We start from the raw sequence: 12,721 nt of genomic DNA on the forward strand, positions 1-12,721 counted from the left end.
CTCGCTTTAAGGCAAGAATGTCTTCCCTCAGATTTGGAGACCAAAACTGTACACAATACTCCAGGTGTGGTCTCACCAATACCCTGTACAACAGCAGTAGAACCTCCCTGCACCTATGTTTAGATCTAGTAATTGAATTTTGTAATTAGCTACAATTAGGTAACTAACTAATTATATGCTTTAATTGTCAGGTCATCCAAGTAAGATTGTTTCATATTTGTTTCAGAATTATTCAATCTACAATGACTGAAAAATTCTTCAGTTCTCTTAATTTTTAGGAAAGTTATGGGCTTTTGGCTGTCCTCAATCACAGCTTTTGTGTTAAGTCAATGGAAAAGCAATAGGGAACAAGATGCTAATTTCCAAGTATGAAAATGACCATAAATATTTTAATACTGAAGATATGAAAGTGAATTAGGTGTCAAATTTAACTTATTTTTATGCTTAATCTGATGGGATAAATTGCAGACTTGATTTTTTTAATCTCAAAATGTTGTAACATTGCTACGATATGTAAGAAAGGCCTATGACAATGTCAAAAATATTATACACCTTACAGGGTTCTCACTTAATTTTTTTTCTCTGTTGTCAGCCGGGCAACCTAGGCAGCTTTTTAAGTTGCCAAATGACAGTTTAGGTGGTCATTTAAGATGGCTTGCATGACGAGTGCGATAATGTGCTCGGACCAAGTGCGTAGTTACCAGTCGGAATTATGCTCAATTAAGTATTCGCATATTATTTCTGCTTCAAATAAAGTCACAAACTAAACATATTCACCAATCAAGGCATGATATATAACAATGACATGCAGCAAAATTATAATACAGTATCTCAACTCTTTTTACACGTTGCAATGAATGCAATTTCTATTATTTCTTTCCACTTCCAAACAAAAATGTGGTTGGATTATTCAGCATATGATCAACCTCGGTGAGAACAAGCGCAGGCTTGGTGATCGCTTCGCCCAACATCTCCGCTCGGTTACCAATAACCAACCTGATCTCCCGGTGGCTCGGCAGTTCAACTCCCCCTCCCATTCCGAATCCGACCTTTCTGTCCTGGGCCTCCTCCATGGCCAGAGTGAAGCCCACCGTAAATTGGAGGAGCAGCACCTCATATTTCGCTTGGGCAGTTTACACCCCAGCGGTATGAACATTGGCCTCTCTAATTTCAGGTAGTCCTTGCTTTCTCCCTCCTGCCCCTCCCATTCCCAGCTCTCCCACAGCCTACTGTCTTCCGCCTCTTCCGTTCTTTTTTGTTTGTCACCCCCCCCCCCCCCGACATCAATCTGAAGAAGGGTCTCGACCCGAAACGTCGCCTATTCCTTTGCTCCATAGATGCTGCCTCACCCGCTGATTTTCCCCAGCTTTTTTGTCTACCAATGGGATCCCACCACTGGCCACATCTTCCCATCTCCTCCCCTGTTGGCTTTCCGCAGAGACTGCTCCCTGCGTAACTCCCTGGTCAATTTGTCCCATCCCATCCAAACCACCCCCTCTCCTGGCACTTTCCCTTGCAACCACAGGAAATGCTACACTTGTCGTTTTACCTCCCCCCTTGACTCCATTCAAGGACCCAAGCAGCCTTTCCAGGTGCGGCAGAGGTTCACCTGCACCTCTTCCAACCTCATCTATTGCATCCGCTGCTCTAGGTGTTAGCTGCTCTACATTGTTGAGACCAAGCGTAGGCTTGGCGACACCTCCACTCGGTTCGCAATAACCAACCTGATCTCCCGGTGGCTCAGCACTTCTACTCCCCATCCCATTCCGAATCCGACCTTTCTGTCCTGGGCCTCTTCCATGGCCAGAGTGAGGCCCACCGTAAATTGGAGGAGCAGCACCTCATATTTCGCTTGGGCAGTTTACACCCCAGCAGTATGAACATTGACTTCTTCAATTTCAGGTAGTCCCTGCTTTCTCCTCCCCATCCCAGCTCTCCCGCAGCCCACTTTCTCCGCCTCTTCCTTTCTTCATCCCGTTCCCCCCAGTTTGAAGAAGGGTCTCGACCCGAAACGTCGCCTATTTCCTTCGTTTCATAGATGCTGCCTCACCCGCTGAGTTTCTCCAGCATTTTTGTCTACCCATTCACACAAGTTCTGTTATCCCACTTTCCTCACCCACTCCCTACACATTAGGGGCAATTTTACAGACAAGTTAACCTACAAAGCCAATGCATCTTTGGGATGTGGGAGGAAACCCACGCGCTTGCAGGGAGAATGTGCAAATTCAACACAGACAGTGCCCGAGGATCGAACACAGGTGTCTGGCGTGTGAGGCAGCAAGTCTACCAGCTGTGCCACTATATTTTGTTTTCCAACACACAAAAAATTATACGTTGATAACTTTGGTTACTAAAAAAAAGAAAATATCCATTTTCACTCTGAAATCTCCAAGTGACGCTATGTCCCCCTTTACAGCTACTGTATGTATTAATTCAGTTGAAGACTTTGGGGCAGTATATTGGCCATAAAGTTGCTGCCCAAAAATGCCAGAGACCCGGAATTGATCCTGAATATGGGTGCTGTCTGCATGGAGTTTGCTCCTTTTCCCTTTGATCGCATGAGTTTTCTCCGGGTGCTCTTGATTCCTTCCACATTCCAAAGGTTCATTTCAGACCCAACCTAAAATGTAATATTTTCCTTTTGTAAATCAGAGATTCTGTCTGACTTGTTGAGTTACTCCAGCTTTTTGTGTCTATCTTCAGTTTAAACCAACATCTGCAGTTCCTTCCTACACACACAATACTATACGATAGAACTTTATTAATCCCAGGAGGGAAATTGTTTTTGTGTGTGTGTGTGGTATATATATTATATACACACACATACACACATATATATATATATAGTTATATATTCATATATAAATATACACCGTTTTGTTTTCTCCTTTATAACATTGTTTACAGAGTACCATGTTTACATATTCTATTGTGCTGCTGCAAGTAAGGATTTCATTGTTCTAACTGGGACGTGAGAGAATAGAACACTCTTGACTCTTGACTAACTCCTCTAATGCGTGGGATAGAACTAGTGTATGGGTGATCGATGGTCGGCGTGAACTCGGTGGGCCGAAGTGCCTGTTTCCACGCTGTATCTTTAAATTAAACTAAAAGCACTAAAACCAAAGGGAGTCTAAAGAAGGGTCTCTACCCGAAACGTCACCCAATTTCTTCTATCCAGAGATGCTGCCTGCTCCATGGAGTTCCCCCGCACAATTAAAGGATGGAATAGTCTTCACCCTACCATAGTTACCCAACCAGATGCAACTAAATTTAAGGTAGCTCTTTTTTCCCCAAGAACCCTTTTTTGCTTAAGTCCAAGTCAAGAGTCAAGAGATTTTTATTGTCGTGTGTTCCAGATAGGACAATTAAATTCTTGCTTCCTGCAGCACAACAGAATATGTAAACAAAATACAGAACAGGAGATGAAAGTTCAGTGTGTTTATATACCATAGACCATAGTTGGCCGTGGTTGTGCGCATGTACAGGGGGAGAATGTGTTGGGCGTAGCAGTGCGCATGTGCAAGGCGGGCTGCCGTGCCGGCGGATGAGGAGCGGGCGGAGTGCAGAGCCCTGCGGCCCGGATACGGATACGGATGGCGGGCGGAGGTGGAGAGTGACAATAAGAGAGAGAGAGAGAGAGGGGATCCCGCTCAGAGTTGAACAGCTGTAGGTCCTGCCTTGGCCGGAGGCCCCCTAGATCTCGAGGCCCTAGGCTTAAGCCTATGAAGCCTATACGTAAATCCGGCCCTGGGCCCAATGCAAATTGGAGGAACTGCACCTCATATCTCGCTTGGACAGCTTACAACCAAGCCGTAAGAATATTGATTTCTCTAACTTCAAGTAACTCTCGCTTTCCCTCTCTCTCCGTCCCTTCCCCAGCCTCGTTCCACAACTAGTTTCACTGTCCTCCTGATTAATTGTACTGATTGTATGTCTGTTGTCACCTTCCCCATAACCATCATAGTACCATTCTCCATTTTCCCTGATGATCAACGTCTGCTTTTATCTGTGGTTTTCACCGCTTGCCTTTCCATATCTCTGGACTCCCAACTTGCCTGACTCAGTTTGAAGAAGAGTCTAGACCCAAAACGTCACCCATTCCTTCTCCCCAGAGATGCTGCCTATCCCGCTGAGTTACTCCAGCATTTTGTGTCTATCTTCGGTGTATAACCAATGTCTGCAGTTCCTTCTTACATATTTCGGCTTGGCTCGGTTATCTGGAACCAAGTGGCCCAGCCGCTGCGGGGACTAAGATCGAGAGGGATAATGTCCCAGATTCAACTAGCTTCTAAATCATTCATTACTTACATAGTGCCTCCAAATGTCAGTGACTATCTGGGACCAGTCAGCGAAAGATTACACAAGTAAAACATCTAATGATTGGGACAATTATTAAAGGTCAGGGACAATTTCAAAGGAATTAAGAATTATTTTATATAAAAATAAATTACAGGAAATAGTCAAATTGGGTAACAGCAGTGCAGTCAAAAGCAAGGGTAATGTTTCAGGTACACAAGAGACTGCGGACGCTGGAATCATAAGCAAAAGGCAAACTGCTGGACGAAAGACAAACTGCTTCAGTCTGAAGAAAGGTCCCGACCCAAAATGCCTGTCCATTTCCCTCGACATATGCTGTCTGACCTGCTGAGTTCCTCCAGCACTTTTTTTATTGCTAGCCTTTTAAGTAGTTGACCTTCCAACAGAACTGGAAAAAATAGTGATGGAACAAATTTAAATCAAGTAGCAAATCAAGGAAGGGCGGGAGGGGGGAGGGGTTGAACAATGGAATGCAGGGTTACTTGAAAATGGATAAATCAATGTTTATGCCACTGGGTCGTAAGCTGCTTAAGTGAAATATGAGGTGCTGTTCCTCCAATTTGCGTGTAACTTCACTCTGACAGTGGAGGAGGCCCAAGACAGAAAGGTTAGTATGGGAATGGGAAGAGGAGTTAAAATGTTTGGCAACCAGGAGATCGTGTAGGCCAAGGCGAACTGAATGTAATTGTTCAGTGGAACGATGGGTCAGTCTGCCCTTTGTCTCACCGAGAACAACGGATACAGTGAATGAGGTTGGAGGAGGTGCAAGTGAACCTCTGCCTAACCTGAAAGGACCCTCGGAGTTGGACTTGTTGGCCGGTGTGGGTGAGTTGGGTCGAAAGTCCTGTTTCCACACTGTATCACTCTATGACTCTATGAGTCGAGGGAGGAGGTATAAGGACAGGTGTTGTATCTCTTGCGTTTGCTGAGGAAAGTTCTGGGGAGAGGGTTGTTTGCGTGAGATGGGATGAGTGAACCAAGGAGTTGCGGAGAGAACGGTCTCTGTGGAAAGCTTTATTTCTTCCCACCGAGGAACAGAAAAGCAAAGTAAAGACAGAGCTGTTCAAATACATCTAAAAGTAATTGTCATCTGAGTCGTAGGCCAGCAGGCATCCTCCTCATCAGACTTGAATGTGAGGTCCCGAGGCAGATTGCAGCTGGGAGATCAGTAACTGGTCCGTCACACCTGGTCGTCCTGTAGGGAACATTGATGGTGGGCTTCAGCCGGCTGAAGCCTCGCTCAGCCTCACAACTTGCCGGTATAAGGACGAGTCAAGGAGAGTGCAGATGTTGGTAGCTCTTCTGGTGTGAGAGTCAGGAAACCTCTGCCTAACCTGAAAGGACCCTCGGAGTTGGACTTGTTGGCCGGTGTGGGTGAGTTGGGTCGAAAGTCCTGTTTCCACACTGTATCACTCTATGACTCTATGAGTCGAGGGAGGAGGTATAAGGACAGGTGTTGTATCTCTTGCGTTTGCTGAGGAAAGTTCTGGGGAGAGGGTTGTTTGCGTGAGATGGGATGAGTGAACCAAGGAGTTGCGGAGAGAACGGTCTCTGTGGAAAGCAGAAAGGGGTGGAGATGGGAGGATCTTTTTCACGTTGCAATTAATGCAATTCTATTATTTCTTCCCACTTCCAAACAAAAATGTGGTTGGATTATTCAGTGTACGATCAACCTGCTTCAATAAATCCTGGACCATGGTAACATATATGCTTAACCATGCACACTACAGAAAAGCAAAGTAAAGACAGAGCTGTTCAAATACATCTAAAAGTAATTGTCATCTGAGTCGCTCCTTCTCATCAGACTTGCCACTGTCAGGGTGAGGTCCCGAGGCAGATGCTGCAGCTGGGTCAGTACGATCAGTAACTGGTCCGTCACCTGGTCGTCCTGTAGGGAACATCTGACGGTGGGCTTCAGCCGGCTGAAGCCTCGCTCAGCCTCAGCTGAACTTGCCGGTATGGTAAGGACGAGGTCAAGGAGAGTGCAGATGTTGGGTAGCTCTTCTGGTGTGAGACTTCAGGAACACCATGCTGTATCACAACAACCCTTTCAGCAACATGGCTGTTACTTGGCACTACACTGGAGCATTGGGGGAGCTTCAATGCCCAAATTTCAGGGTGAGTCTCTGATGACAAATTTGGGGAGTATACTAAAGTATTTCTTTAATATCATTTTCACTGAGTACTCGCATACAAAGAGGAAACGAAAAAACGTTGCTCGATCAGTTTCCATTCAGTGTAGTTAGTAAAAAAGGATAAATACATAGAGCTTTAAAAGCAAATTAAGATTACCATGTCTAAAAACAGAAAGTAGGCCTAAAATTTACAATAGAATACAAACAGACATTCTGACCGACAGTGGCTTTACTTTGACAGGTGCCTAACTGTCAAAGTATGGACGAGGTTGAATGTGTTGGTGAACGATATTTGGGGCGGGGACACAGTCCGTTAATCAGTCTTATTGCATGTGGGAAGAAGCTGTGGAGCATCCTGCTGGTTTTGCAGCTGATGCTCCTGTACCACTTCCCAGATGGCAGAATGGAGAAGATGTGGTGTGATGGGTGGTAGGGGTCCTTGATGATGGGGATGGCTCTACTGATGAGGATTAGTAAGCGAGAGACAGAGAGATAGAAAGAAGAGAGACAGAGACAGATAGAAAGACAGGGACAGAGACAGTACATGGATAGGACGGGTTTGGAGGGATGTGGACCAAATGCGGGCAGGTGGCTTTGCAGTTTCTCTCCCCCTCCCATGGGGTGAGGGATTTAAGGGCATCTCACTTGAGCGACATTTTTGGCGACAGCCTGAAAAGAGGTTGTCGCGTCGTGGTTGGGTCGTGACGCACGGGTGACGCGAGGTGTCTCCCTGTCGCCCCAGGATTTTGGAATGTTCAAAATCCAGGGGCGACATTTGGGTGTCTCATCATGTCGTGCGCCCTGTCTGCTTCCTTCCATGAAGCCAGTTTTCATTCCAATCAGCTATCTCTCCAGACCAGCCTACAATGTTGAATATGCCTTGCTGAAATCTATATCTACCAGGTCCACGTCCATCAACCTGAAGCATTTTCCTTTCTATAAGGCTAACAAGTCTGTAACTTCCTAGATTTTTCCCTCCTTTCTTAAATAAATCAGGTTACATTTTGTATATCGGGATTTCAGTTGAGATTAAAGTCAATATGTGTTTTCTTTTTTTCTCTTTGCATAAATGATTCTTGACCTTCTGTGTATATGTAACATTTTCTATTTCAAATTTCCAGCATTTGCCGTGTTGTGCTTTTGTATTTGCCTTTAAGTAATTGTGTTAAATACTTGCAATAAATAAGTGAAAGAACTGACAACGGTCGGTTAATGGATATGGTATAAAAGATAAAAGGCGCATACCAAGGGTACATGGCCAGTTAAAGAATAGATGACAACAGAAAAGAGAGATGGAAGACTAAGGATAGGAATTAGGGACAATCTCACTGACTAGCAGAAAGTGAGAAGAAATGTCCTAATTCAGTCGGACAGTATGGAAACAGTCGCTTTGGCCCAACTCGTATCTCTGCCGAACAATATGCCCATCTAAACTAATCCCACTTGAACGTAAAACAAGAACACAAAACAATATTGCATTAGAGCAGGCAATTTGGCCCACAATATCTGTATCAAACATTATAATTCCAAATTAAACTGATTCTTTCTGCCTAGTACCAACTATCCCCTCATTCCTTTCATGTGCCTGTCTAAAAGCATTTTAAATGCCACTATTGTATGTGCTTATGCCACCACCCAAAACAGCGTGTTACAAGCTCTCACCCATCACTCTGTGATGAATAAAAACTTGCCATGCACATCTCCTTTCAACTTCCTCCCTCTCAACTCAAACCTAGTATCTGACAATTCCACCTTAGGGAAAAAGATTCTGATTGTCTACTCTCTACCTATGCCTCATCATTTTTGTCAAATTATTTCAGCTCTCCCCTCAGCCTCTGCCACAACAGAGATTACAATCCAAATGTCTACCCATCTTTCTCCACATATGTCCCATCCATGTATCTGTCCCAATGGATTTTGAAATGTTGTTGTTGAATCTGCCTCAAGCAACCTCCTCTGGCAGCTTGTTCCATATCCATAGCACCCTCTGTGTGGATAACCTTTCCCCTCAGGTTTCTGTTAAATCCTTCCCTCATCTTTGCGTTCTTGATTCCTCATTCCTGAGAATAAGTGTGCATTCACCCTATCTATTCCCCCCTCGTGATTTTATACCCCACTGTAAGATCATCCGCTAGTCTCCTACGTTGCAAGAAATATAGTCCTTGCCTGCCCAACTTCTCCCTATAACTCAGTCCCTCAAGTCTGAGCAACATCCTTGTAAATCTTTTCTGAACTCTTTCCAGCTTAATGACATATTTTCTATAGGAGGGTGACTAAAACTGAGCATAATACTCCAATTGCAGACTCACTGAGGTCTGTACAACTGCAATATAGCATCCCAGTCTAGCATGTAAAATCAGTTGACTTTATTGGATATGCAATGCATTTACACATGAAGGTCAATCTGCCAAAAGCCTTTACCCTCCCTGACTGCTTGTGATGCCATTTACAGCGAACCGTGTACATGTACTCCTAGATCCCTCTGATCTACAACACTTCTGAGGTCTTTACCATTTACTGTGAAAATCCTACCCTCAAGGAATATGTACTGAAATTAATGTCATTCACCATGAATATGAAAAAAGACTCGGAGGTTAAAAATACTTCATTGATATTTGCAGGAGGTAGCAAATAGTCAATTCTATGTGTGACACCATATAAAATAATAAAACCTGCAATTCACCATACCTATGGCAAAGATCAAAGAGGAAGCCAGAAAGAGGGGTGAGATTAGATTGCCCTACTCAGAATACAAAAAAGACTTCTCAGAAAATAAATTGTAGGCATGTAGCTGTCGGGAGAAGTGGAAGAAAAATAAAAGATTGAATGTAAAATTAGTTGACTTTATCGGATACAAGTTTAATGACTGGGACGTAAGTTCTCTCTCCAGGATGGGATAGAGATCAAGGATATGTTTTGAAATTTATTTCCCTTGATCATGAGCATCTTAAATGCTGTGTTTATTTCCAGTGACCAATATATAAGGCATTCAAAGCAATGCATCAAAGGGCCATTTTCCTCTTGTTTGCAAAAGAGATCTAAGTTATCAGGAAAGAGTGGAGATCTAAAGATAGAAATAAGGCATGAAAAGGAAAATTGTCCAGAATATCACTTCCAATTGGATTGTGAAATTAGTGCAAGGAGATTCATATTCACGTCCATTTATGATGGTAAATGCAACCAAAAGCTTTGGAGTTGTCAAAAATTGTTATACCAGTCAATGCAAATTTGGAACATGAATAGAAATAGTTGGAGTGGAAAATAAAAATTGAATACCTCCCATAAGAAATTACTCTGAACAGATTGGCAATACATCAAATAAAAAAATATTACTTCTATCGATTTTAATAAAAATAATATTGCTGGAGTAAAAATGAGGTTCCCATTTTACGATTGCCCATTAGATTTAGCTATGCTAATCACAACCTAGTCTCCCCCCCCCCCCCCCCCCCCCCCGCATCAGATTTAATCTAGAATTCATTAGAAAGAAAACCAGAAAACATCTATTTAGCAGATATATGCAGCAGCGATATTATTTTGAAAGGTTACAGTATACATTAAGAAAGTTAGAAAGGATTGCACGATGCTACAGCTCATAGAGTTGCTGTCTCAGAGCGCCAGAGACCCCGGTTAGATCTTGACCTTAGGCACTGTCTGTATAGAGTTTACACGTTCTCTCTATGATCGCGTTAGTTCCCTTCGGGTGCTCCGGTTTCCTCCCACATCCCAAAACATGCGTGTTTGTAGGTTAATTGGTCTCTGAAAATTGCCTCTAATGTGTAGGGAGTGGTTGAGAAAGTGGGATTAAATAGAACTGGTATAAGCGGGAGATTAATGGTCAGTGTGGGCCTGGTGAGCCGAAGGGCCGCCTGCTTCCATGCTGTGTCTTTAAACTAAACTCTGTCTGTCATATTGATCCTATCAAAGAAACCTGATTTAACAGTGACTTAAACTGACCAGAAGTGACTACGTTTCACATTTTATAGATGGCCAACATTCATGAATCATAATGCAGATTAATATCAGATGGTGTTTCAATATTGCACACTTGCCTGTATTATGGTGATCATACAGTATTTGTTTGGGTAAGTATTGATAATGGAGTTCACTAACAGATGCCCGTTATCTGATTCATATTTGTTTGGATGTCATTACTAGATGTATATAATCACAGAGTCTCTATTCCTGTTAGAAGGATTTACATTTGCACACAACCTCATTATGTTCCAAGGCACTTTCTTTTCAAGATGGGAAATACAACCGCAATCTCCCACACGTGTTCTTGACCAGAGAATCTATTTTAGTGATGTTAGCTAAGAGATGTTATTGTACACTCAGGACATTCCTGAAATTGTATCTTGGATCCTCTACATCAACTTCAGCGTTAAAGGGGAGTCTGGGATCTGAAGCACAATTTCTAACAGTAGTACACTACACTAGAATTTCAAATAAGCTCTCTTCGGGTTCAAATCTGGAGTGGTATTTGAAGACACAGTCTCTGAGAATCGAGAGTTGTGGATGCTACCAACTAAGCCACAGTATACCTGGTTATTAACAATGGACATACTTCTCAATTGTGAAACTGTTGACTAAAAGGAAAAAGGTACATTTTTAGTGAAATCTCAAGGCCCATTTCACAACAATAAAAATGTTGCATTAAGGGCAGATTGGTTCAAATTGAAAGTACAGGAAGATTTGGCTTGAGAAATCGTTTCTCATGCTACTTTTAGGTCACAAGTGATAAGAGCAGAATCAGGCCATTCGGCCTATCAAGTGTACTCCTCCATTCAATCATAGCTGATCTGTCTCTCCCTCCTAACCCCATTCTCCTCTTTTCACACAAGTGACTACAATTTTGATGGAGGTGTCAACCCTGCTTATAAAAAACATTGTCATCCTCAAGCCCATTTAATGACATACCCATGGTTGTTTGAAACAGTTGATTTTAACAATGGTCGCTAAATTATAATTACAATTGAAAAGAAACAGTATACATATGATCCAGCCTGGAGTTAACTTATCAGCACAGTGGAGCACCAATATTTGAATGACCTCATTCACAAACTAAAGTGACCACAGCTTGTCACAGGAAACTTCTCTGTAAGCTGCTATGACAATTGTTCAAATATAGAAACAGGATTAGTGCCTTCAGCAGCAAGTTACCGACGCCCTTCAGTTGGTAGACAAAATTGCTGGAGAAACTCAGCGGGTGAGGCAGCGTCTACGGAGAGAAGGAATAGGCGACGTTTCAGGTCGAGACCCTTCTTCAGACTTCAGTCCTTCAGTTAGTCATTCCACATAATTCCCAAAGCATACTCATCTTTTTTTTCGAAGGAGAGAAAGGTTAATAAACCCCATTTCATTACAAGGAGTGTTGACATCGAGATACTGCGCGGGACCAGTCACACGTGTTAGATACAGGGAGAAATATTGGTTGCCTGCTGTGACAACTCCAAACTTTCCACCGACCAACCTTCGTTTATTGTAATTTTCCTGTAATATTTTATCTATCCGTCATTTGGATTTGTACATTTATTAAACACTTCATTGCATAGTCTGAGTTCACAATCTAAGCATTGGCATCGTTGATTTTAACTCAACCCGCCGGTAAGCATATCCTGACCATAAAAGATCGCTTGCACGTATGTGCATGGCTGCAATACACGTATTTCAACATTTCACTATTGATCCGCGGGCAGTTCGGCACTCAGCTAAATAACCTACCCCCAATATCAACAAACCAAACACGGTCTGTGGCGGATCGAATGCAATGTTCGGGGCTCCACATGTCTGGACGATGATTCCAATTAGAAGGGTTTGACATCCCTTCGCAGGCTTCAGGACTTTGGTATGGATGAAATCAAGTGAACATGCTGCATTGGATTTCGGTAGGTGAGGGTACAGGTTTGGGTTCCTGGCAGCTTGCAGTAGGGATGAGTTTCAGCACCAGCTGAGGCTTTGTGACGTCCTCTAGCCTATAACCACGTACCTTGAAACTAACAAATAAATAGTCGCTGACCCCGCACCCGGGGACTGCTGAATCTGGCACAGCGGAGCCACTGACCTCCACGTAGCACAGCATTCCACAGCATTGCTGTGGCTAATCGATCACCAATCATGTTCCTAAATCGGACGGTGCGGCCCAGTTATATCAATGCACAGAAAGCCATTAGAAGAGACAGGTAGAAAAACAGAGCCCATATGAAAACTACGGGTTCTCTAACTTCAAGTGACCCCTGCATTCCCTTTCTCTCTCCATCCCTCCC

At 43.3% G+C, this 12,721-nt stretch overlaps 1 protein-coding gene across 4 annotated transcripts in view; it reads right to left on the bottom strand.

Moving 5' to 3' along the window:
* cdc14ab (cell division cycle 14Ab) overlaps positions 1 to 12,366 on the bottom strand; it is a 95,454-nt gene extending 83,088 nt beyond the window's left edge. For 3 of the 4 annotated variants that reach the window (XM_055642367.1, XM_055642365.1, XM_055642366.1), the window contains exon 1: positions 12,180 to 12,366. In XM_055642367.1, coding sequence (XP_055498342.1) covers positions 12,180 to 12,279 — 100 coding nt within the window. In that variant the 5' untranslated portion in view covers positions 12,280 to 12,366. The remainder of the gene's footprint in view (positions 1 to 12,179) is intronic. The other variant, XM_055642363.1, reaches the window with a different exon arrangement.
* Positions 12,367 to 12,721: the final 355 nt, after the last annotated feature.

The sequence above is a fragment of the Leucoraja erinacea genome, chromosome 10, assembly GCF_028641065.1.
Source record: "Leucoraja erinacea ecotype New England chromosome 10, Leri_hhj_1, whole genome shotgun sequence".
In the NCBI taxonomy this organism is placed as follows: domain Eukaryota; kingdom Metazoa; phylum Chordata; class Chondrichthyes; order Rajiformes; family Rajidae; genus Leucoraja; species Leucoraja erinaceus.